At 47.1% G+C, this 24,308-nt stretch overlaps 1 protein-coding gene across 1 annotated transcript in view; it reads right to left on the bottom strand.

Annotated features, from left to right (window-relative positions):
• Window positions 1-178: 178 nt before the first annotated feature.
• The window catches only part of VWF (von Willebrand factor), a 138,075-nt gene continuing 113,945 nt past the window's right edge, over window positions 179-24,308 (bottom strand). The window contains exons 40-52 of the mRNA XM_040462716.1: window positions 24,067-24,141; window positions 22,777-22,881; window positions 21,278-21,483; window positions 18,546-18,695; window positions 14,107-14,217; window positions 13,019-13,199; window positions 12,267-12,307; window positions 11,643-11,759; window positions 4,536-4,634; window positions 3,731-3,859; window positions 3,177-3,216; window positions 934-1,031; window positions 179-501 (exon numbers count right to left, since the gene is read on the bottom strand). Coding sequence (XP_040318650.1) covers window positions 313-501; window positions 934-1,031; window positions 3,177-3,216; window positions 3,731-3,859; window positions 4,536-4,634; window positions 11,643-11,759; window positions 12,267-12,307; window positions 13,019-13,199; window positions 14,107-14,217; window positions 18,546-18,695; window positions 21,278-21,483; window positions 22,777-22,881; window positions 24,067-24,141 — 1,541 coding nt within the window. The 3' untranslated portion in view covers window positions 179-312. The remainder of the gene's footprint in view (window positions 502-933; window positions 1,032-3,176; window positions 3,217-3,730; window positions 3,860-4,535; window positions 4,635-11,642; window positions 11,760-12,266; window positions 12,308-13,018; window positions 13,200-14,106; window positions 14,218-18,545; window positions 18,696-21,277; window positions 21,484-22,776; window positions 22,882-24,066; window positions 24,142-24,308) is intronic.

Here is a 24,308-nt window from a genome sequence, read left to right as displayed (position 1 = left end):
CAGAGACCCTCCCCACCCCACAGAGGCAAAGACACCACTTTGTCCCAGAGATTGGCCGTGCCTGGGGCTGGGGCGCTTTCAGATGGAGCCTGTGCTCTCTCCCTCAGAACCAGGTTCAGGGCTCGGGCTCAGCCTACCACTGTCATGTCAGCCTAGAAGACGCATTGAACCATCAGCCTTTTGCAAGGTGAGAGATTGGCCTTTATTGTGGGCTCAGGAGGGCACAAGAGCAGAGCACAGAGAGGGCAGAGCAGCACTCCGGCCGGTCAGGTCCAGTGAGGCAGGCGACAGGAGGCGCCCAGGGAGGCAGCCTCACTTGCTGCACTTCCTGGGGGAGCACTTGCACTGCATGGCGTTGAGGACTTCATGGTAGACGAGGGAGCCATTGGTGCAGCGCAGGGGCACCCGCATGGGCTCCGTCCGAGTGGGCGAGCAGCAGGAGCACTGGTCCTGCACATCCTCCATGTCGATGGAGTACAAGGCTTTGCTGGCACATTTACCCTGTGACGGGGCAGAGAGAGGTGAGAGTTGCAATGCTGGAGAGTCCTGCTGCGCGCTTTGTAAAGGTAGATCTCGGGAAAGTCTGGCATATCCACTCTCCTTATGGTACTATTACATCCAAATCCCGCTAGCCGCAATTTCTATGCGTATTCCATCAGGAAACATAATGCCTAGCTCCCCTTAAACAACTCTCCATTCTCTTTAGAAGATTTGAATCTGTCTACAGTTGTTTTTGGTTTTTTTCTTCTTCTGGGGTCAAAAGTTCCCAGGTACTTCAATACAATATTTGCTTAAAAATATATGCTTCTGGTTCCACTCACATCTCCTCCCTGTGAGTATTCCAGGTGCTTCTAATAGGTTACTAGAGATGTATCCAAACAAGAAGACTCACCCCTCCCCACTTAGGCCTCACTGAAGTCAGGGTCCCCTTACCTCGCAGTAATGAATGTCCACTTCCTCTTCAGACTTACAGTTTCCCACTTTGACATACTGCAGCCTGGCAGTGATATCCTTGCATTCTGTCTCCTCACCTACGGGACAGGAGAGAGATGGGACCTGGGACCTGGGACCTGACTGGGATTCTGTAGGACACTCTCCAGCCCAGTTCCCTCACTTTACTGGAAATAGGTCAGTTTCCCAGTGGCCAGATCACCAAAGCCAGCTGCAAGGAGGGGAGTTAAATTATCCTGGTTCACCTCAGAATCTCCTGGCCCTCCAATCTAGAGATATAGTTATGGCTGGGTTTAACTCACTTAATGGTACCATTTTAACCACAGGAGGAGCCTAGATTCACTGCACTTTGGTGATGTAGATGGATGAGGCTTGCTTTTATGTAATTGTAGACTCTAAAAATTATAATGACTGGAGCAGTCTTCTTGTGCTTATATCTGGAAGCTAATGGGCAATGAAGTAGTCAATAAATATAATTATTATCTATCTGTCTCTGCCTTTGGAAAAGAGGAAAGGCAAATGTCATGGCCACACGAGGGGCTAAGAGGATGCCTGGGAGCCCTGGAGGCCTCCCTTTGGGAATAGCTGTCTCCAGCTCTCTGGCATGGCAGGGATTAGTGGCGTTCAGACCTGAAACTTTACTTGTCCCCACCAATATTTCTAAGATTGAATGCCAGCTCGCCATTCCCCATCTGCACACTGGGAGTTTTCCATTCTTGAATGGCTCCCAAACTAAATCAACCCTAACTACATATTAGCCTGCCTCCCAACTTCCAAATAACTCCATTGTACAGTGAAAGCCTGCCAACCACATTAAAAGAATGAATAAGGAAAACATATTTAGGCCAACATACTATATTCTTTCGCTGTAGGTTTAAATCCTGAGCCTGGCTCCCTCTCCTTATGAAGGGTCTCTGCCTCCTAAAAGTACTGACCAACAAAGGCCTCTTGTTACCTCCCTGCTAGCTTTGCAAATAACAGCCTCTTGACCAAATTCCATTGTGCAAAGTGTGCCCAAAGAGAAGTCATCTTCTCTGATGGTTTCCTGACTTCATATTCTTAAGCTTATGCAGACAGGAATCATAGAAAGACTTGCTTTCAGAGTGTGTTTCTGCAATCTGCAACCTGGTTATGGCAAAGGCAGGGACTGTCAGAATGAGCCATCGAGAAGAGAATGACTGGGGTGCCAGGATGCCTCAGTTGGTTATGCATCCGACTGTTGATTTCTGCTCAGGTCATGATATCACCACAGTCAGAGATTGAGCCCAGAGTTGGGCTCCACACTGGGTGGATTTCTCTCTCCCCCTCTGATCCTCCCTCCGCTCATATTCTCTCTCAATAAATAAATAAACAAATAAATAAGCAAACAAACAAGCAAGCAAGCATGGAAGGTATTCACACTTTTCACTCTCTTTCTTTACCCAATACTGAACACGGTGAACACGGGCCCATGAACCCAAAATAAAACAAAAACAACAAAACAAAACACTAAACTAAAACCAAAAAAAACATTAGCACAGGCAAGTAATTCTATATTCAGAGAACACAGCACTAACACTAGGATTCTGCATGTTACTTGTGCTCATGAACACAAGAATGTGTGGGGAGATTGCTGCCTGACAGGCAGCCTTGCAGGGGTCCATCTCCAAAGCTGCTGCTGTGAGCTATGGGCTGACATAACTGCAAGGTCAAGAGGGACCGAGAGTGAAGAAGAGGAGGTTAATACATGTAGACCAGTCTTGTGAATCCTTGAGAAGATTCTGTGTTCTCTGTGGCTCCCACAGCATATGGTGGGGAGCTGATGTTAGCCAGCTGGTGGCTTCTCTTTCTCTGGGAGGTGGCTGTCTGACACTCAAAGAATAGATGTATATTGAGTGTCTGCTCTGTCAAGATCATGGATCAAGGGTGCCTTCCAGGAGCTCTGGTGGGAAAAATAAGATATGAGCCACCCACACCTCTGGGAGGGGAAAGGCAGATAAGAGGAGAGTAATAGTTAGGAGTTCAGAGGAAAAAAGGAAGAAACTGCTTCACAGGCGTCTGAATGGTGATCTGAGAAGGAGGCAGTCTAAGAACCTTCAGGGAAGGTGGCAGTTTCCTGAAGAACTGAACCTAGCAACTGGCCAATAATTAAGAATTATCTTTCCAGAATAAAGCTTCCTCCAAAGAATAGTCCCTGGACTTGGTCTGACGGATTTCAAGGGACAAGCTAGTGGTCATGTACTTACATGTGTCACAGCAGGTGCCTGGAATTTTCATGATTTTCCCCTAAGAAAACAACAAATTCCCAGATTAGGCACAAATAGTACACAGTGGATGCTGTCGGGTCACTCCAGGCCAATTCCTGGCTTTGGACTCAGCCCCGAGCTTCAGTCTCTAGACATAAACTGTGCAATGCCATCACAAATGTGAGCAGACTGGCCCCACCCCCACCTGACCAGCCTGTAACAACTCTGAGTATTCTGGATTCTCTCCCAGTTGGCTCACCAGGACCATCATTCTCAGGGGAGACTAGAAATCATTTGATCTCTCACCTCTCCATCAAACAACCTCCCCCAAGAAGAAGGTATCTAATGAAAGCATCGTATAGTGCAGAGAGTTTTATCTCTCCAACAGGCTTTGATTTTGAAACCTCAGTGATTTTTTAAACTGGGTCAGGGGTCTCCCTTGGACACTGGGACATCACGTCAGTGGGGACTGCATGCTGTTCAGAGGACTCTGTTCTTAGAGTCAAAGATGGGGCAGTCAAGAGGAAAGCAGAGCCTGAGCTCCAGCTACTCACTCCCTCGGCCAGACACTTGTGTTCATCAAAGGGCGGGCAGCCTGTGACCCTCTTCTCCCAAATGTACTCTCCTCTCTCATTGACCTTGCAGAAGTGACTATCACAGCCATCCTGGAGTGTCTCATCACGCTGAAAGGAAAGAGGGGAAATGGGTAGAGCAAATCCAAAGGCAGTGTTTGTGTTGCAGAGACACTTCAAACCATGACCTTGACACCTCGAAGTTGTTGAAACAGGTTGGAGGACTATGGAACAAGAATGAGACAATATCTATAGTCTCCACACCCAGAGCATACGAGACGAGCCCCAGTGTTACAACTTATTTACTGTGAATAGGGCTGCATCAATGCAGAGAATTGCTAAACTCTTCTGACCACCTAGAAGCTTAAAAACATTAAGAGGTAGTGAGGGTAAACTAGCAAATCAACAACGGAACCAGAGATGAACCAGGGCACCACCTCCAAGCCCTAGCAATGAATTCCCGCCTTCGTGGATCAGTTTGTTTCACACCTGATTGCCCGTCTAGCCTTACAGACAATAGGCTGGAAGAAATCTTAGAGATCAACCAACTCCAAATCATGGGCCTCACGCCAAGGACACTCATGTCAATAAGAATGAAAAATTTGCTAAATCAGAGAGAAAAATTCTATACCTTCTATAGACTATCCATCTTTTCTCTATAAAATCAGAAATAGGTGGGAAGCCAGTATTGATGCAAACGCAGTCCCTCTTTCTTGGAGAGGAGATCTCCAAGTAGGAAACCCAGTGGTGACTTGAGGGGAAACTCCTGAGTTCAAGTTGCTCCTACCTTCAACATCACGGTCTGGCCTCCTCTTAGCTGGATGGTGCAAGCCACAGGCAGACATCTGCCACAGCATTCACCGTGGTTCTTCTCTTCCTTGTAACCCTGTACCCAGGAGAAAAGCCAGCCTTAGTGAAAACCTCCCAGAGCACCCCAATCATAAGGAGGCTTACTTTTCCAGCTTCTCATCTCTCCCATCCAGCAGTTTTACCAGGAGTTCAGAAAGTCAACAGTTACCTCTTAGCTAACCTTTGTCAGTTCTCCGTTCTCTAGATGGCATTCCTTCCCTCCACATACGCACCTCTTGCTCAAGTGCTAGCGGCCACACCTATTAAATCAGACCTCTCCCCTGAGCTCCAGACTTACAAATTCAATTGTTCACCTGACAGTTGTTTATCTTACTGTCTTCTCAAGACTCATATACAAAATGCAACTTGATTTTTGTCCCAAATTTCGTCCTTCTCCTGCCTCACCTTACCTTGATAAATGGCTTCACTACCCAGTTGCTCCGATCAGAAACTGGGGAGTCACCCTTGACTTACTTCTTTTTCTCAACCCCCCACTCATCACTGAATCTTGCCCAAAATGCCTCTCTAACTCATCCTCTGCTTGTCATGACCAGTGTCCTCTGTCATCACCTAGTCCAAGCCATCAGCATCTACCACTAGACTCTGGTAATAGACTTAATTGGTCTTCCTACCTCCACTCTTGACCCTGCACTGTAAGTCTCCACACATCTGCCAGAATGACTTCACTCTCCTGCTTAAAAACCATCCATCGGGGCGCCTGGGTGGCACAGTCGGTTAAGCATCCGACTTCAGCCAGGTCACGATCTCGCGGTCCGGGAGTTCAAGCCCCGCGTCAGGCTCTGGGCTGATGGCTCGGAGCCTGGAGCCTGTTTCCGATTCTGTGTCTCCCTCTCTCTCTGCCCCTCGCCCGTTCATGCTCTGTCTCTCTCTGTCCCAAAAATAAATAAATAAACGTTGAAAAAAAAAATTTAAAAAAAAAAACCATCCATGGAGTTGTGGTTCTAGTGATGGCAGAGCAGCTTATATCAGACTGGCCCTCTGTAGATAATAAATTCTTGACAAAATATTTGTAAACAACTGTTAAAAGCACTGGATGGCAAAACCAATAACATTTTGTGAATTTATCTCTCATGTAGAAGTAAACTATGTGACAACAATAGCACAAAGTATGGGGGGAGAGTACATCATACACAAAATGTATATTATCAGATCAAAGTAGACTATGGTAAGTCAAGGATGCATATTGGAATCTCTAGAGTAACTGCTATTATCTCTAGCAAAATATTTTCTATCTTCACTTGTGATTTCTTCTTTGGTTCATGGATTATTTTAAAGTATTTTATTTAATTTCCAAATATGGGGAGGGGGCATGTTTCTCAATACCTTTTTGTTACTAATTTCAAGCTAATTTAAATTGTGGTCTTAGAATATACCCTAAATGTTATCAAAATCTTGACATGTATTGACCTTTTAATGGCCCAGAATTTGATCCAAATAACTGAAAATTCCATGTGCATTAGAGAAGTATGTGTGCTCTGCAGTTTGAAAATAGAGTAGTCTATTGTTTTCAATTAGGTCAAGTTGGTGGATACAGTTTTCCAAATCTTCTATATCGTTACTGATTTTTTCCTACTTATCCTATAAATTGCTGAAAAAACATTAAAATTACAAAATAAGTTTGTAGACAAGCCTATTTCTCCCTCTAGTTCTGTCCGTTTTTGCTTCATGTATTGGAAACTCTGCTACCAGATACATACACATCTAGGATTCTTATGTCTTCATGATGAATCTACTCTTTTATAATTATGAAAGAATCTTCTATATTTTTGGTAACATTCCTCATTTTATAGCCTATTTTGGTATTAATATATCCATCTTAGCTTTCTTATTCTTAGCATTGGCTGGCATATCTTTTTTCATCCTTTTCTTTTCAATCTCTTCATCTCTTTAAATAGGAAGCACATCTTGGGGCACCTGGCTGGCCCAGTCGGTGGAGCATATGACTCTTGATCTGGGGGTCATGAGTTCAACCCCTATGTTGGATATAGAGCTTACTTTAAAAAATAATAATAATAAATAAATAAAACTGAAAGCGCATCTCTTATAAACAGTATACTGATTGAGTCTTGCTTTTTTATCCAAGCCTGACAATCTCCATTTGTTATCAGGATTTTGTTTTGCCCATTTACAATGATTTCAGTAACGAAATTATTGATATGGCTGGGTTTAAATCTACCATTATACTATTCATTTTATTTTTTGTCTTCTCTGTTATTTGTTCCATTTTTTTTCCATAGTATTTTCGTTTAATCAAGTTGTTTATTTAGAATTTCATTTTCTCTCCCCTATTGGCCTTTTAGTTGCACTTCCTCGACTACTAGTTTAGTGGTTACACAGGCTTGTCCGTTTACCAAACCTCATCAAACTATATACTTTATATCTGTGCATTTTATTTTAGGTAAACTATCCCCCCCTGGAAAAAATAAGACTTTCTATGGCTTCCCATTGCATTTAGAATAAAACCCAATCTTCTTAGCATGTTCTACAAGGCCCCACATGGCTCCTTCCTAATTTTCTGACCTTATCTTCTACCACCATCCCCTTGCTTTTAACAATCTACCCCTGTGCATCTCCTAGGACTGTGAACATGCCAACCTCCTCACCTGAGAGTCTTTGTGTATGCTATTCCCTCTCCCTGGAATGTTCTTCCCCACATTTTGTATGACTAGCTCTTTCTCATCCTTTAGTAATCATTTCAAATATCAATCCTCAGGGAGGATACGACATACAACATATGCACACACTCTCCATAACACTTAACACAATCTGAAATTTTCATTTGTTCTCCCTGAGAAGCATGTGAATTCCAAACTCAGTTTATGCTGTGTGTCATTGTATCCCAGCACCTGGCCCTTAGTAGGCCTCCTACACTCACTGAGATGAGTTGAGCTGGGAACTCCTTGGCAGTGGCTTTAAGTGACAGTCCTTCATTATATCTGCATTGGAATAAGCAGCAGCCTCCAGACAGCAGGATTTCACAGTCTTTGCAAAAATGCCCCCAGATTTAGCAGTCAACATAGGGCAACCACTTTTAATCTTGCAAAGTAAGAGTATTCTCAACAATGTTAATAAAACAAAAATCAAAAAGCTACCATCAGCTGCTTCATCACTGCATCAAAATTAAAGCTCTTTTAATGCTACCCACCACTCCAAAAAAAAAAAAACAAAAAACAAAGGAAGAACATAATCTCACAATATTTTTAAAGAATAACTTGATTTATATGAGAAACCAACCACAATGTCATTCTTTTTCAGTCTTTTTCTCATTTTGCCTCATTTGGTGATAACCACTTAGAGATTCATTCATTTGGGCCCCGAGGTTTTCCTCATATGAATCTCTAGCCAGTCAGTTTGGAGCCTCAGACAGAAAACACGGGCTTCTCTGCAATGCCCCCTTGTGCACTGCACATGGGCTCAATGCCCCTATCAGCAGGCAAGGTTAGGAGTCGCTAAGCCTGCTCAGAATGAATTTAAGCAATTTGCTACTCATAAACCAAGCTTCTGAACTCAGTGTGTCATCAGGGAGCAGGCCGTGCAGAAAGCGAGTGAGTATAGAGCTCAGCACAGCATCAGAGCTACTGGGCCCACACCACACAGTCTTCCACACTGGGAAAGACACCGCTGGAGTCTGAGGGCATCAGTTTGTCGTTTACTGTAAGCTTTAAACTGCGTTTTCAGAAGCATACAATACCTTAAAGGTGTAGGACCAAGGTAAAGGAACAGGAAGAAAGAGAATAAACAGTATGAGTGAGTGTGGGTGGTTATAGTCAGAAGGGGGAGATTAAGCAGGGCTTAAATTAGGCAGGATTTCGTGGGAGCATAGATTTGGGTGTTTTTCTTTTCAGTGAGTGTTAGAGAAGAGACTAGGAAACACACTCTGCTCAGCAGGCCCAAGGAGAGGAAAATGGACAAAATCTTTACAGGAGAAATGAGTAGGCAGGGGACAAAGGGAGGAGGGGACTGCTAAGTGAAGGGACGGGGCGGTGGAGACAAAACCCACACACCAGAGAGGCAGAGGGCACAACTGAGCTAAGAACAGGAAAAAACAGAGGGTGTTATGGTAGGACAAAGAACAGGAAGAAAAGGAGGAGAGGGTGGAAGGTACTAGGAGAGGGGCAATGATTTTGGAGTTGGGAACAAGGGAGGGAGGTGCACGGGGAGCCTGACAGGACCCACTTCCAGGAGTAAACAAGGAAACAGACCTTCTGCATGTCCCCTGTCCTGTAAGGCAAAATACAGCTGCACCAGGTAACAGGGCTTGCCCAAGCCCTGCAAGGCTTCCTGGCCACGCCAGGCAGTACTGTGTGTTCCAAAGGCAAGCACATGCCATGCATGCACACACGCACACGCGCACGCACACACACACACACAGAAGGGCAGTGCTAAATGGGCTTTCCCCAGAACATCCAATCAGAAGCAACTGCTTTCTCTGCCTGCCAGCCAAGTTCCCACCAGCCAGTCTACTTGTGTAGGTCTGAGCAGCCACAGGTCCTGCCCCTGCCCACTCATGCCCCTAACATTGCCCTGCCTGTGTCCCATAGCACTTTCCATAAATTGCATTGGCTGCTCAAAGCCTTCTAGTCTTACCTCTTCTAACTCTTACTTCTATCTGCCAGTCTGGTCCCCATTCCCCTCCCTGGAAGGTCCTCTATTCTACATTCAACTCACTGCTCAAGGTCAGCTCATGGTCGTGCCCCTCCAGCTGCCCTCTCAGTGTTCCATGTCAGGGTGACCTCTCTTCCTCATGCTTCCGTCAGGTCTTCACCTGTTAAGTTTCATGTCTACTATCCACTAGCACAAACCACCCTCTGCAGGTCTCCTTAAGGTATGAGCACCGCCTTCCCGGGGAGGAAATGGACTCACATCTCCAGTGACACTAACACTTGAGTCTGATGTAGGCAGTTCAAGCACACCTACCTAAACTTTATTGACCACAGCTCCCCACCCTCAGGAGACCTCTCTGACCTTCATGGCAGAGGCATGTGGCAAGATCAGTTAAGGATGCTGAGCTAGAAAGGGGACAACTGAGGCAGTTTTCAGCAAAGGTTGAGAGACACGTAGAAGGAGGACTAATCTAGAAGTTCTCAACAGGGAGGAAGTGGGTACACTGCCATGGGGGATATTAGGATTTGGGAGGAAAGGAGGAAGAGTACCAAAAGGGGCCATGGATTTAAGAATTCTGAAACATATGTATCTAGACTGGATTGATTCCACTGCTGGATTTCTATGGATGTAGAGACTTTACTGTACCACCTTATGGCCACTAGAGGGCGCTGTTAGGGAGTTAGTAGCTCCCCCTCTAGGAAGCGCTGCTTCAAGACCGCACTGGTGTGGACCTCTTGCTGCGCTGATCTGTAGGTCAGTGGACATCCAAGGTGGAAGAGATGCCACAAACTCCGTGCAGCATTATTTAATTCCCTATTTAAGCCCAGATGTGTTCCAGGGGAGCTGTTACACGTACATACATACACACACCACCCAAAACCCTAGAGAAGCAACTAGGATTTAACAACAGCAACAAAAAGCAAAAATATGTGCCTCATTAGCTTCAACCTCATTGAGGCAGGAATGTTCTCTGAATCATTCTATCAGATATAGCTGTGTCTCAGGGCACCTGGGTGGCTCAGTTAAGCGTCTGACTTCAGCTCAGGCTGTGATCTCCCGGTTCACGAGTTCGAGCCCCGCATCAGGCATTGTACTGACAGCTCAGTGCATGGAGCCTGCTTCAGATTCTATGTGTCCCTCTCTATGCTCGTGCCCCTCCCCTGCTTGTGCTGTGCCCCTCTGCCCCTCCCCCGCTCGTGCTCTATCTCTCTCAAAAATAAATAAAAATATTTAAAAAAAAAATAGCTGGGGGCGCCTGGGTAGCTCAGTCGGTTAAGCAGCCGACTTCGGCTCAGGTCATGATCTCGCGGTCTGTGAGTTCGAGCCCCGCGTCGGGCTCTGTGCTGACAGCTCAGAGCCTGGAGCCTGTTTCAGATTCTGTGTCTCCCTCTCTCTGACCCTCCCCCGTTCATGCTCTGTCTCTCTCTGTCTGAAAAATAAATAAATGTTAAAAAAAAAATTCACCTTTACTTAAAAAAAAAAAAAATAGCTGTGTCTCCTATAGACTCATTCGCTCCACATAGATTTTACTAAGCCCCTACTGAGAGTATAACTCTGTGCCAAGGGCCATGAAGAACGGTTCTACAGATGGAGAACACTCTGTATACGGGACCTGCTCCAGCATCCTTTATCTCTACCCTCCTGATGTTTCCTCCTGCTCTGGCTGGCCACACTCCTCCTCGCAGGAAGGACTCCTTCCTCCCCGGCCTCACCCCAGAGCCTGCCTGCTCCCTTGCACAGTTGAGGGGGGAAGCCTTCCACGTGCACTGCCTGAAAGTGCTATTACTCTATTCTGTGCCTCTGGCTCACAAGAAGCTCCTCTGACTCACTGTGTTTTTGAACAAAGCAGGAGCCCCCAGCACAGACGGCAGTTTGAGGAAGAAGCATTAGGTCTAGATCCGTGAGGTGGGGCTGGGTCACAGTGAAGACAAGGAAATGCCGGTTTTCATCTGGCTAACTAGAAATGATGATTCCACTTCTCAGAATCCACCCTCAGAGGGATTCAGAGTGAGCATAGTCATTGTGACTTGGCAGAAACAGGGTGAAATATTTTCAGCCAATTCAGTGCCCAATAATGAAGGTACGGGATGACGTACATCCGTTTTAAGGAATACTGTATAGAATTTTTCATTTAGTGTCTGATAATTGTTAAATAATTTTTAATGTTTTCAAAGAATGGCAATGATGGCTTCTTAAAATGTTGTGTAAAAAATAATAAAGAACTGTAAATATGGCGTCAGAAGTCTTGCAAATATTGTGTTTGTTTAAATTTCCAAAACTAGACTCTTCATTATAGCTGTCAAATATTGTCCATAGTCAGAAAATAACAAAAGCTTTATATACAGACTCCAGTAAGGTCCCATTGCTTGGGTCCCACAAGTACCCAGGCCATCGCCCGGGTGCCTAACAGCCCTCTTACCAGGGGGCAGGCCTCACAGGTGGTCTTCCTGCACTCCAGCTTGAATCCAGAGACGGGCCCCACCTGGATGGTGCAGTGGCAGGTCGTGCACACGTCAATCATCAGACTTTTCCCAGGCTGAAACCAGAGGCACCAGGATCAGGCTCCCCAGCACACCAACCCCCTGCCCCTGACCCTCCCATTCACCTCAGCCATCTGCCTTAGGAGAGGGGGCCCGGCTGCCCACACAAGATGAGCCATCACCCTGATGCTCCTCCTGGGTCCAGGGACCCGCTCCATTCCTGCCTTCCACCTCAAGTATGGTGACGGTAAGTCAGAGTTTTTATGCCAGAAAGTGAGCCTGAGCAGTGAGAGAGGGAGACGGATTGAAATGTGTGTGATGCCATCAGAGTGCTTCTCTGCACACAGAAGAGATGCTCAGGAGCCCGAGTGGGGGCCGGAAGGTGAGGCCCTACAGAGTCAGCAAGATGGCAGGAGCCTGGCAGCCAGATGCCCTGGAAGCCCTGGAAGCAATGGAAAGTGGGGGATAGGGCTCCCTGCTTCCTTTTATTTCCACTTCAAATGACTGAGCTGCCCATCCTTCCCACGGCACCCACACAACTCGCCCTGGAGAAGAAGGCTCACCCCAATGATGGTGCCATTGAGCATGCAGGCCTCCAGTGGCTCTGGGGGAGAGAGAAAGGTGCAGGGTTGATCCCCTCAGGGTCTTCTCCTCCCCATCTGCGCCCCTCTCCTCCATCTGCAGTCCCTCTCGCCACCCCACCCCAGGCGCTGTGGGTCCCACAGTGGCCTCACTCCTCTCAGGCCTGCAGAGGAAGGGCAGGCTGCCTGTGTCCTACCATGCCGCCCACAGTAAGAAGATCCTTCCCCTCCTCAGCCTCAAGGGACAACCTTTTAAATGGTTCACACTTTAAGTGTGAGTGGGAGGGCACTTGGGCTTCTGAAAGAATGAAACTCTACTCTGGAAACTTTAAGTCCCAAGCTCAAACCACACAAAGAATTCAGAGCAGGTGGTGGAGAGAGATGCTATTTTTTTTGTTGGTGGAGTTGGGGGTGGGAAGGTGGAACACCTTTCCCCAGCAGAGGCAATACAGTGGATGCTTGAGAAGCCTGGGGTTTGGGAGCTCTATCACTACTAACACACACGGGCAAATAACTGGAGGTGGAATGATATAAAGCTACCACTGGGCACAGTGATGACCTTTAGGAAACTATAATATTTCTCTCATCGTATTTGCTTTCCCACAAAAGCATTACGAACAGATACGAGGAGTTTGATCCTGCCCATTTCCCCGAGTTGCTGAAAAGACAAAGAATTCAGGAGTTCTTAGTGGAAAGAGAGGCTTGGAGGTGGGGCCCCTGGACGCACGCCTTACCGCAGTGACAGGTGGGGCAACACTCTGACGCCTTACAACTCAGCTGGAAGCCCACAGGGCAGGTAGGGATGTCCAGCTGGGGGCAGGAGACATTTCTCTGTTGCACAAAGACCTCTTCCTTCACTCGGACACACTCATTGATGAGGCAGGGGTTGTCAGGGGAGGCCCAGTGAGAGCCAACCTGTGGTTAGAACATTAGACTTGAGCAAGGTTGGGCTGAGGGCCCAGTGGGGTGTGCTGTTCTCTCAGGGAGCGGATCTGGGCTCTGGGGGTGAGCCCCAGCTTAATATGTAAATCCCACCCACAGGGTAAGGCCCACAGAGGGAGTGAATGGGGCTCATCCCAAGTCTTTCAATAAGTCTAGGTCAAAGTCATCCTAAGATCCTAGCTCAGAGCCATGTGTTCTACAGACACAGTCTTCAGCACTGAGTGAACCCCTTAGGGAAGCCTGGGGACACTCTCCTCCACCCTCAGCCCTGGATGTGAGCTGAGCTCAGAGGCTCTAGGGCACTCTGACCAAGAAGCAGCAGCATGGGTTGACTCAGAGGGGATGTAGAAGGGAAATTCCACTCATTTCCTAGCCAGGAGCTACTTCCCACTTACTCCTACAGGGAGAAAGCAAGAGACTAGGGATGCTAGCATCTGGCCCCTACAGCCCAGCAATCTGTCCCTGGGGCTTCCAGGCCTGTGGATGAGTGGCCCGACTCATGGCAGGACAGTACTTATAGCCTGTGGAGCTTTGGAGCAGTGGTGGGCCGACAACACATGCAGGATGGTGAGGCCATCCCATACCAACCACTTGGGGGAAGCCGACCTCAGATCCACAGGTAAACAGGAGGACACGAATCCCCGAGGAGTTCACAGAACTCTTAGGGAAGGAACTGGGCCTCTCCCCAAATCCACCAAATGGGAAGTCTAAGGCAATCTCAACTATTCCTAAGGGGAAAGTAATCCCAGCCAACATCTGGATAATACCACAGCCAGATGCAACTCCCTATGGGAAAACCAAAAGGCAGAGAATTCAGCACTGGACCACAGAATGGACAACCAAGCTGGTAAGGCACTACCAGCCTGGGCCCCAGACCTACATTCCTCCAGTGAGACTGGAAGTCCCCCCGCAGTGAACCAGTCACCACTTCACAGGCAGTTGGCAAACACCTTCCACAGCACTCGTCTTCATGGAGGACATAAGTGAAGCCCTGGAAAAATACAAAGAACAGCGAGTAAGGACAGCCCAGCAGCAAAAACACAGGTGCTCTTATCTACTCTGTACGTGCACTGAGCCTTGGGGATTTACAGACCAGTTGGAGTGAACATATTCATCTCTGTCATCCACAGCCTCAGGATCATGCTAAGAAGTGGGTAAGAGGCACCAACCACTGAGTCACTAAGCTAGGTCTTATACCAGCTGAAGATACATAACCATGCCCTCTGAAAGCTTCCAATTTCAAACCAAGATGCAGTCCACAGGAGTATTAAAGACAGTCCAAAATCCACTCAGCAGCAGCCACCTGGCCTGATCTTTATCATGGCCAACTCCAGGGCCCCTCATTTACTGGAGGGAATGGTCAGGATGCCTGGGATCTAGTCTCCGCTGTAACAGAGATAATTACCTATACAAGATGAGCACATTGATCCCAAGAGCTCTCACCAACATACAGAGTTGGGTTTCCCCTGGCCATTGCTTGATATTACCTAGCGGCTTATGGGGCCCAGTAAGATAAGAAAGTGCACAGATTGACCCTTCCCAGAAAGGAGAGACCAGTGTCTCTCCAGGGAGACCAGTGTCCTGCAGTCTGCCAGCACATCTTAATGGCCAAAGCATTAGGAACTTGGACTGAAATCTCCTGAAACTCCAAAGCCATATACAAAGAACAGGCAAATCACTGATACGTGTGTTTGTCCCGGGAGCCAAGGAAAGAGAACCCAGGACCACGCTTCATTTTGGAGCTCTGTCCTTGAAAGACAAGGAATGACGGCAGCTGTCCAGGGTGGGTGTGGATGCCCAGCCTGCTCTGCTCCACAGGCACACTCATGATGAGCAGGGCCAAGTCAGAAAATGCACACAATGCCAGTGCCTCTCTCTGGGGGAACTCGGGCACTCCAGAGACTTGGCTCAACTTTACACCATCTGCACAGGACCTACTTACATCCCCACCTGCGTCATAGCAGTGCCCACGGAGCTGTCCCCAGTCCTATATCAGCTGGGATTCTAGACGTTCATGGGGCATCTATGACGTACTAGATACTCTGGAGGAGCCAACAAATTAGGGCGATACAATCTAGACACCGTCCACTACAAGCAGAATACACAAAGCGCTGTGAAAGAAACAAAGCCTCAAGGGAGCACAGAAGACAGTCATTAATCCCTTTAGGGCCTCGAGTCACTCTTGTGTGCCTCCCTCAGAGTGCTGAGTCATGTGGATTTGCATAATCTTCCTGTTTGCTGCTGCCCTCCTCACCTGCAAACGTGGTCATCAGTATGTTAGCTGACTCCCAGACCAGAGGCCTTGTTCTCAAAACCCCACCCACTTCTCGCACCATGCCACCAAATTTCCTGGCTGCCATCTTTCTAAGATTCCCACCACACCTCCAACATCCCCATTTCTTGCTGAGCAACTGGGGTTCAGCCTATATATGTCATCTCTCCTTCTTTTCCCATACTCCTCCGAATCCTATGGCTTATATCTGCTCAAAAGGTACATCTCACACCCTTCTTCTTACTCTTCTCCAGCCTGTTTGCACTGGTCCCCCAACTAAGAATGAAACTAATTGGGGGCACCTGTGTGGCTTAGTCAGTTAAGCATCCTACTTTGGCTCCGGTCATGATCTCACAGTTTGTGGGTTTGGGCCCCATGTTGGGCTCTGTGCCGACAGCCTGGAGCCTGCTTTGAATTCTGTGTCTCCTCTCTCTCTCTCTCTCTCTCTCTCTCTCTCTCTCTCTCTGCCCCTCCCCCACTCATGCTCGTCTCTCTCACTCAAAAATAAACATTTTTTTAAAGTATAAAAAAAGAATGGAACTAATTTTTTGAGGAACCTCCATACTGTTTTCCAAGTGGCTGCACCAGTTAGCATTCCCACCATTAGTGCAAAAGTTCCCCTTTCTCTGCATCCTCGCCAACATCTGTTGTTTCCTGAGTTGTTAACGTTAGCCATTCTGACAGGTGTCAGGCGGTATCTCTTTGTGGTTTTGATTTGTATCTCCCTGATGATGAGTGATGTCGAGTATCTTTTCACGTGTATCTGGATGTCTCCTTTGGAAAAATGTCTATTCATGTCTTCTGCCCATTTCTTCACTGGTTATTTGTTTTCTGGGTAATGGGCACTAAGAAGGGCACTTTTGGGGATAAGCACTGGGTATCATATGTAAGAGATGAATCACTGGGTTCTACTCCCGACACCAAGACTACACTGTATGTTAACTGACTTGAATTTAAATTAAAAAAAAAAAAAAAGAATGGAATTAAGTGTATCTACTATCCACCCAATCTGAAGACAGATATGTCCCTGAAAATAAATTCCCAATTTATTTAGCATCCCAATCCTTTCTTTTTAAGTTTTTATTTATTTATTTTGAGAGAGAGAGAAAGAGAGAGAGCGCGCGCAAGCGCACGAGCCTGACATTGGGCTCGAACTCACAAACCCTGAGATTATGACCAGAGCCAAATTCAAGAGCTGGATGTTTAACTGACTGAGCCACCCAGGCACCCCTAACAGCCCAACCCTTGAAGCACAATTGCCGTAGCTAAAATGGGAGGTGGGAGGCCTGGAGCTCAGGTGCTTTGTCTCTTTGCTGGATCGAACTGGCTCTTGCATTGCTGGTGTTGCCAAGATACTAGCCTAACAGTGCCGCAGGCCAGGAGTCAGGACACTCTACTGGCTTCAAAGGGCTGTAAACTACCGGCAACTTCATTCCTTGTACTAGCCCCCTGCTTCCTATCTGGCAAGTGGGAAGAACAACCCTACCTCTTCTTCCTTCTGGAGGAGAATCATGAGGACAAATAAAATATAATGCATTGTATTTAGTCCCTCAGAACACAGCTCCTAAAGCCACAATTTAGTCTGATTCTGGAGGTGCTCCCAGTTTCATTGTCCCATAATGTGTCTACACAGATTGCTGATTTTTCAGACCACATTTATAATTTGCAGTACAGAAAACATGATCACTGCTGTCCCAATTCAGTTTTTAATTCTTCTTGCAGTAGCCGGCCCCTAAGGCTCCTGTGTGTTCTGGGGCACTCTATTCTTGCCAGTTAAGACTGGTCAGACCCTAGAAAAAAGGGAGCAATGGTTGTGCAGGGAGAATTGTGGGTAAAATTCTGGTTTAGGGCCATTATCATCATCATCATCATCATCATCATCATCATCCCTTTAATGTTATCTGGAGATGATGATGACAAAAAAGCAGACAAGTGCATATATCCTGTGCTTGTCTTCACGACAGCAATGAGGCTAATGCTCTTGATGCTGGTTTGGAAGTGGGTAGTTTGATGATGGAAGGGAGGACCCAAGTGTGAATCCCAAAGTGGGAGAGTCTCCTCAGTCTGTCTGCCTCTACCTGCCTTGCTGGTACTGAGGAGGAGCGGAGTTGCCAGGCACCCTTGGGAGAGGATGATGCGGTGGTATCCAGGTGTGTCTACTGGGAACGCTAAGTTTTGGAAACCCATCAGTCTCCATCTCCTCCCATAGGCCATGAAAGGGGATGGAAACAACTTGCAAGAGAGTGCTGCTGGGGCACCTGGGTGGCTCAATCGGTTGAGCGTCCGACTTTGGCTCAGGTCATGATCTTATGGTTCATGAGTTCAGGCCCTGCGTCGGGCTCTATGCGGATAATCTCAGAGCCTGGAGCCTGCTTCGGATTCTGTGTCTCCCTCTCTCTCTCTGCCCTCCCTTGCTCGTGCTCTGTCTCTCTTGCTCTTGAAAATAAAATAAAAAATTTTTTAAAAGTAAAGTAAGAGAGTGCTGCTTAGAGGTCATTTTAATAAAACCAGCACCCAATATGTTTTGTGTATCAGCAGGGGGTTTTGACTGCAAAGAACAGAAGCCACTCAAGCTAGCTAAAATGAAAGCAGGTTTATGGGAAAGGCAGGGAATCTCTCAGAAATGAAATGCAGGAGATGCAAGGGGGCACAGTGGTCATACAGTGTTTCTCTCCATTTGTCCCATGAGCCCCCGTCTCTGCTTCTCTCTGCCCATCAGTTCCAGCTCCTCATTGCAGGCAGACTGCTTCTGGGAGGAAGTTTTGCTTTCTCATAAATTTTGATTGCACGTGTCTTTATTGAGTCTGGCTGCAGCTCAACATGGCTCTGCAGGTCCGGGGTTCATCCCTGTCTAATCTGACTTATTCAGTCTTTGTTTTCCATAGATTAACTTCTCAGGAGGAAAACTGATGGGCTCAGCTCAGCCTATGAATTGGGTCCTCTGTCCAATTAGTAAAGGGGTTTTCTTGCTCCTTTCTGGGATCCCCCCGCCCCTACCTCCCACCCTGATTGCTCCTGGCAATGCCCAGCCCCTCTGCGCCCCTTACCGACCGGCAGTTGTCCTCACAGGGCTTCTGGGAGCACTGGGCCACGCGCAGACCCATCACAGCATCTTCCATGTCGGTGCAGGTGCACACGTCACAGCCCTCCTCCCAGAACTGGCCCACAGGGTAGATGGTGCCTCGGTGGACACACACCTGCAGACACAAGGCTTCTGTGAGCAAGCTCGTTCCATTTGTTCAAACAAGAGGTTAGTAAGCACCTGCTATGTGTTGGAAGGTGCCGTAGGTGCTGAAAACAGCAATATATAAAGCCAACATGGTCTCTGCCCACCTGGAGGGATGTTTATCAAGTACGTTTCCTCTTCCCTTCCCTGCCCACCAGCCTTAGAGAGCCATGGCTGGCATACCCTGGGAGGGCCCCCTGGTGGGTCCTTCTTGGACCACAGGCTCAGAAATAACTCACTGGCTGCCTTAATCCAGTTTTATCACTGCCTTAACTGCATTTAATTCCCTCCTATGTCACGCAGAAAACTGTTCCCTAATCCTCACACCCAGTAAAGTCGCTGGACTTAGCACCCATCCACACATAGCCCTCTGTTCCCATCAGGAGTGGACTGGAGGTGAGTGGAGGCTATGAATGGGTATTCCCTTGAGGCCCGCACATAACAAGGAGGCACAGAGAATGGGAATACGTTTGAGAGACGAGGGATCCTGCTCGGAAGAACTATAGGCTACAGAAGGGATGTGGGAAATGAAAGTACAAAGGTAGATTGGGATCAGAATATGTAAAGCCTGGGATGTACATGCTACACAGTACTCAGACTTTACTCTGTAGGAATGAGGCGCTAAGGAATCATGACACTTAATGACAGTTTTGACATTAATCCCAAGTGTTCCCTTTGAAGCCATGAACAGGTCTCCACCCTCATTCATATCATAGCCGTACAAGTATTTATAAGCCCTTGTCCTTTAGCTACTCTGTCTTCCAGCTTCTGTATAATGAACTTACGGAATGGAACCCCTGATTCTTCTATCAAGAAGCCTGCTGGAAAATGTTACCACCCAAAAATTCACTTCCAGGACTCTATCTCAAAAGATGCAATGCCCAAAATACAAAATGACAGGTGCTCAAGGCTATTTGTTACAGCATTATTAGTAAATATGTTACTCTGCCATGGTATTTCGTATAACAAAATAGCAAACCAAAAAGGAAGTAAATGCAGGGGTGCCTGGGTGGCTTGGTCGGTTAAGCGTCTGACTTCAGCTCAGGTCATGATCTCAAGGTCTGTGAGTTCGAGCCCCGCGTCAGGCTCTGTGCTGACAGCTCAGAGCCTGCAGCCTGTTTCAGATTCTGTGTCTCCCTCTCTCTCTGACCCTCCCCCATTCATGCTCTGTCTCTCTGTCTCAAAAATAAATAAATGTTAAAAAAAAAAGGAAGTAAATGCAACCCCTAAAAATGGAAAACACGCTGAAATATCTGATTAACTAGATATTTCCACTAGAGCAGTGGGAAAATCACACAAGGGAAATAATTATTTCAAATAACTTTAAAACCCAGTATTCTGACTATATATCCCTGATGGGCTATATTCCTATGATAAAGAACGTGTTAGCAATAATATTGGCATTGTTATTTTTGAGATTATTATAGGCATATTGTAACAGAAAGCAAATAAGTAATTATGTTAATCATGCTAGGAAACCGCAACTTAGAAGTGGTACAAATATAAATTGAAGAAGTTAAGTAAAACCTTAGAATAGAATTGGAATCCAAAATATCATAACGAATGCATGAGTTTCATCCTCTTTAAAAATACATTTCCACGCTCTATTCACCAAAAAGTCTGGAGACAATGACACCCTGCAAGCAGGAAGCATCCAGGAAAAGATAATCGAGGCCTCTCTCTGGCATTCATTCTGGGACTCGCCCTTAATAATCCAGCCACTGCAACTATGCCCAGGTCTCCCTGTGACAATTCTGGCTCATGATAGCTCATCTTGGTGGATCTGTCCCCATAATACTGCCATTTGCATTTAATAGCTGTACCATCCCTTGACACTTTATTGTATTCCGTTTCTGGACTGTTGTCTTCCATATGCTAGCAAGATCATAAGAGATCATAAGAGAGTCTTACATTTCTCCCATAACACCTAACAAAGCACCAGCTTTGATAGAACATAGTTGTTGCTTGGTAAAAACTGGATGGATGGATGGATGGATGGATGGATGGATGGATGGAAGAATGGATGGAAGGATGGATGGAAGGATGGATGGATGGAAGGAAGGAAGGAAGGAAGGAAGGAAGGAAGGAAGGAAGGATAGATGGAGGGAGGGAGGGAGGGAGGGAGGGAGGGAGGAAGGGATGGAGGGAGTGAAGGGAGGAAAGGAGGGAGGAAGGAAGGAAAGACTGGTAGACGGATGGTCACATGAATGAATTGATAGCAATTAACAAATAAGTAAACTATACCTAGTCCCTAAATAATTCATGCAATCATATTATTTCCTTAGCTAACCTATAAAATAAGCTCTTTAAAGATAGGGTCCATGTCCTATACCTTGCTTGTAACCTTAGCACCTCGTCATGCTGAGAACATTCTAGGTTCTCTATAAATATCTCCCAAACTAATTAAATGTCCGTTTAGACTGTGATGCAATGCTGGCAGCTCCCCACTATTAAAGTGCTCAGTTTGGGCAGGAAAGGAGGCTCAGGTAGGCAAATGTTTCCTAAGGAACAAGTGTTTGGCCATCTTCCCAGCCAGAACTCAGTGGCCCCTACCTTGTCAGGGAAGCAGGTTGTCGTGGTGCAGCCACAGTCGTTGGTGACAGTGGAGGCCAGGTACCCCAGTGGGCAGCTCACCGTGGAATTGACGCAGCTGCAAGCACACTCATACTCATCACAGCACTGGGTCTTCCGAAGGGTCGGCGTCCGGTGTGGGGGGCAAGAGGGCGGGGACTCCCTTCTGCACTCGTCCTTCCTGCAGGCTGAGCGATGGGCACAAGGTGAGGCTCCAGTCCCACACGGGGTAGTGCACATAGCCAGGGGTCCTAAGTATTTGAGCTATGATAGAAGATCCCGGGGAACTCCAGACCCACAAAATTAAATCAGAAACTAAGTCCCAGCCCAGGGGCTATAAGATGTCCAATCATACCAAAAAGCAGTTAGTCTGCAGAAAAAATAGGAACATTAATCAAAAGGAGAAATGTGAAGCTAGGAATTCTAATGGAGGAGAAGTAAAGGCTGCTTGGTCTCCATTCCATAAAGAAGTAGGGTCCTTCCAGCTTTTGATTCTCAGAGACAGCAGACATTGAGTCTCTAAGACCCAGACAGGCGTGGGCATACCATGCAATGGTAAGCATTCTTTTTTTTTTTTTTAATGTTTATTTATTCATTTTTGAGAGCAGGGGCAGAGAGAGAGGGAGAGAGAATCCCAAGAAGGTTCCATGCTATCAGCACAGAGCCCAACGCAGGCCTTGATCTCATGAACCATGAGATCATGACCCTAGCCAAAATTGAGAGTTGGGACGCTTGACCGACTGAGCCACCTGGGCACCCCAAAATTCTTATGTGCTGGTAGCTTATGTGACCCATTCCCCACCTCCATACCTAGAACAGTACCCTGCAGTTTCGGGTCCTCCAACAATGTTGAACAAAAAAATGCTAGCAATCCTGTCAAATCCACAGTGTCATTTTATAAATCCCAATCCCATCCCTGTGTCCTCTGCGTCTTTCCAACTTCCTTCAAATAGGATGAGGTCTCCTCCCTCCCTCCAGGCCTTACATCTAGGAGCTCAAGTGAGATTCTAAAACAAGGGGACAGGAACTCCTCTGGACATAAAGTGGGTATTCTCACAGACTAAATATGGAGTTCTGTTCCTTAACATGCCTTGGTTTAGTCCAACTCTGTGGATAAACATACGAGAGGGAATGAATGAATTTGTTTGGGAAGAAGATCCAGTGGTAAGGACAAACCAAGGGACGTTCCCACCCCCCGGGGGTGTCTGGGAGAATGGGAGCAAGTAAAGATTGAATCTGGAGGCCTCTCCATCTGCCCAACTGTCTTCATGCAGCCCAAGAGGGAGGTGCCTGTTGCTGTGCCCACATCCGGTTCACCTGCAAGCAGCACACGGCTGGGGAGATTCAATCCTGGTGTGACCTTAACCCCTCCACTCCAGATGTACCTGAAGCCCAGACTCAATGAACTGGAGTACAGGACGCCTTCCCCTGGCCAGGGGAGAGTGGCCGCACCACCCCCTCGTCATCTGCAGAGGCTTTACCACATGTGAAGTTGGGTCTGCACTCGCCGGGATTGGTCAGGGTCATCTGGAGGCCACCTTCACAGGGAGGCACCAGTGGCACATCACAGCTCGACAGGTCACACACTGAGGCCAGGAAAGAGAGATGCCCACTCAGAAGTCAGCAAGGTCACTCACTATTGTGAGTGGCACCTGACATTTCTATTCCTACAGACTTCTACTGCTTTAGGTGCAGGAGGAGGATGAGGACAAGGAGGAGGAGGAGAAGGAGGAGGAGAAGGAGGAGGTATAGGTGGCGATAGAGAAGGGGGGGAAGAGATAGATAGACAGACAGATCTAGAGTCATATTATAAGCTCATGTTGATTCCTCTTGTCACTGCTGGGACTTCCAGATCTCAGCCAAGCCCTCTCAAACCCTCTGGGCCTTGTCTGGTCTTCTGCAAGGTGGGAAGTCTACCATCCAGGGTCAGTCTCAAGATATCATGAAATAGCAAAGGCAAAGTGTCTGGCACATCATAGAAGCTTAATAACATCCATAAAATGAGGGGCTTGAACTAAATGAGGCCCCAGTTCTCCCTCCTGTTAATATTCTAAGACCTATTTTACGACACAAAGTTTTCTCAAGACACGTCTCCCTCCACGTAGGACTTCTATTTATGCCTGATAAATTTCATCAGCATAAATAAATGTCTCAGATTATTTCATTCTTTTTTAGATCGCTGGGCTGTCTCTTGTTCTGTTTGCTCTCCCTCAAAGATCTGCACCACTGCACATTTGACACGCCTGTACTTTATGTCTTCATCCGTACAATTAATAAACACATTGGACAGGACAGCGGCGGGGCACTGGAGATTTCCTGTCATGTTAACCATAATTCCATCAGCTCTGGATTCGTTTCATTACACTATTTATTCAGCCCATTACTCACCATGCAGTTTGCAAGCCTATAATGAAACCCTTTGACGAATAACTTGCTGAAATCAAGGTGCCCTGTGGGTGGCCTTCTGTGTCTAGTATCCTCAGAATGTTATTAAAAGGCAAATGGGTTACTTTGGCATGGCTTTTTCTTCAGTAAATCTCTGCACCGCCCCCCGCCAGTGATGACTCCATTCTTTTTTTTAATGCTTTCAAATTTCACATTTAATAATTCACTGCAGAATTTTCCCAGGAAGCTACCTTCCAGAAGTTATTTTTGCCATTTTTTGGAAAATCCAATCACCCCTCATCCACCTCCTTTCGAGTACCCTGTGCCTGAGCACACACGCGCCTTTCGGCACCTGCTGGGTGGGTCCCCTGGGGCCGGGCACATACCACACTCATACTCCGGGCAGCACTGCTCTGCACTCTGGCGGAGGCGGGCCACTTCACAGGGGCCACATGTGGGAGCTGAGAGAGAATGTCACAGAGGTCAGAGAAACCAATAATGTTGCAGCCTGCAGCCTGCAAAAAGTCACAGACTCCCGTCCCCTGAAAACCAGCACAGGCCCTGCATGGGAGGCCCACCAGGAATCAGGCAGAGGGGCCTCGGACAAATGAGTCTCCCCAGGGTGTCC

This window comes from Herpailurus yagouaroundi, unplaced genomic scaffold, assembly GCF_014898765.1.
Source record: "Herpailurus yagouaroundi ecotype Mexico unplaced genomic scaffold, PumYag 355, whole genome shotgun sequence".
In the NCBI taxonomy this organism is placed as follows: Eukaryota; Metazoa; Chordata; class Mammalia; order Carnivora; family Felidae; genus Herpailurus; species Herpailurus yagouaroundi.
Note: the sequence above shows the minus strand (reverse complement) of the source record. Positions and strands in the feature narration are given on the sequence as shown.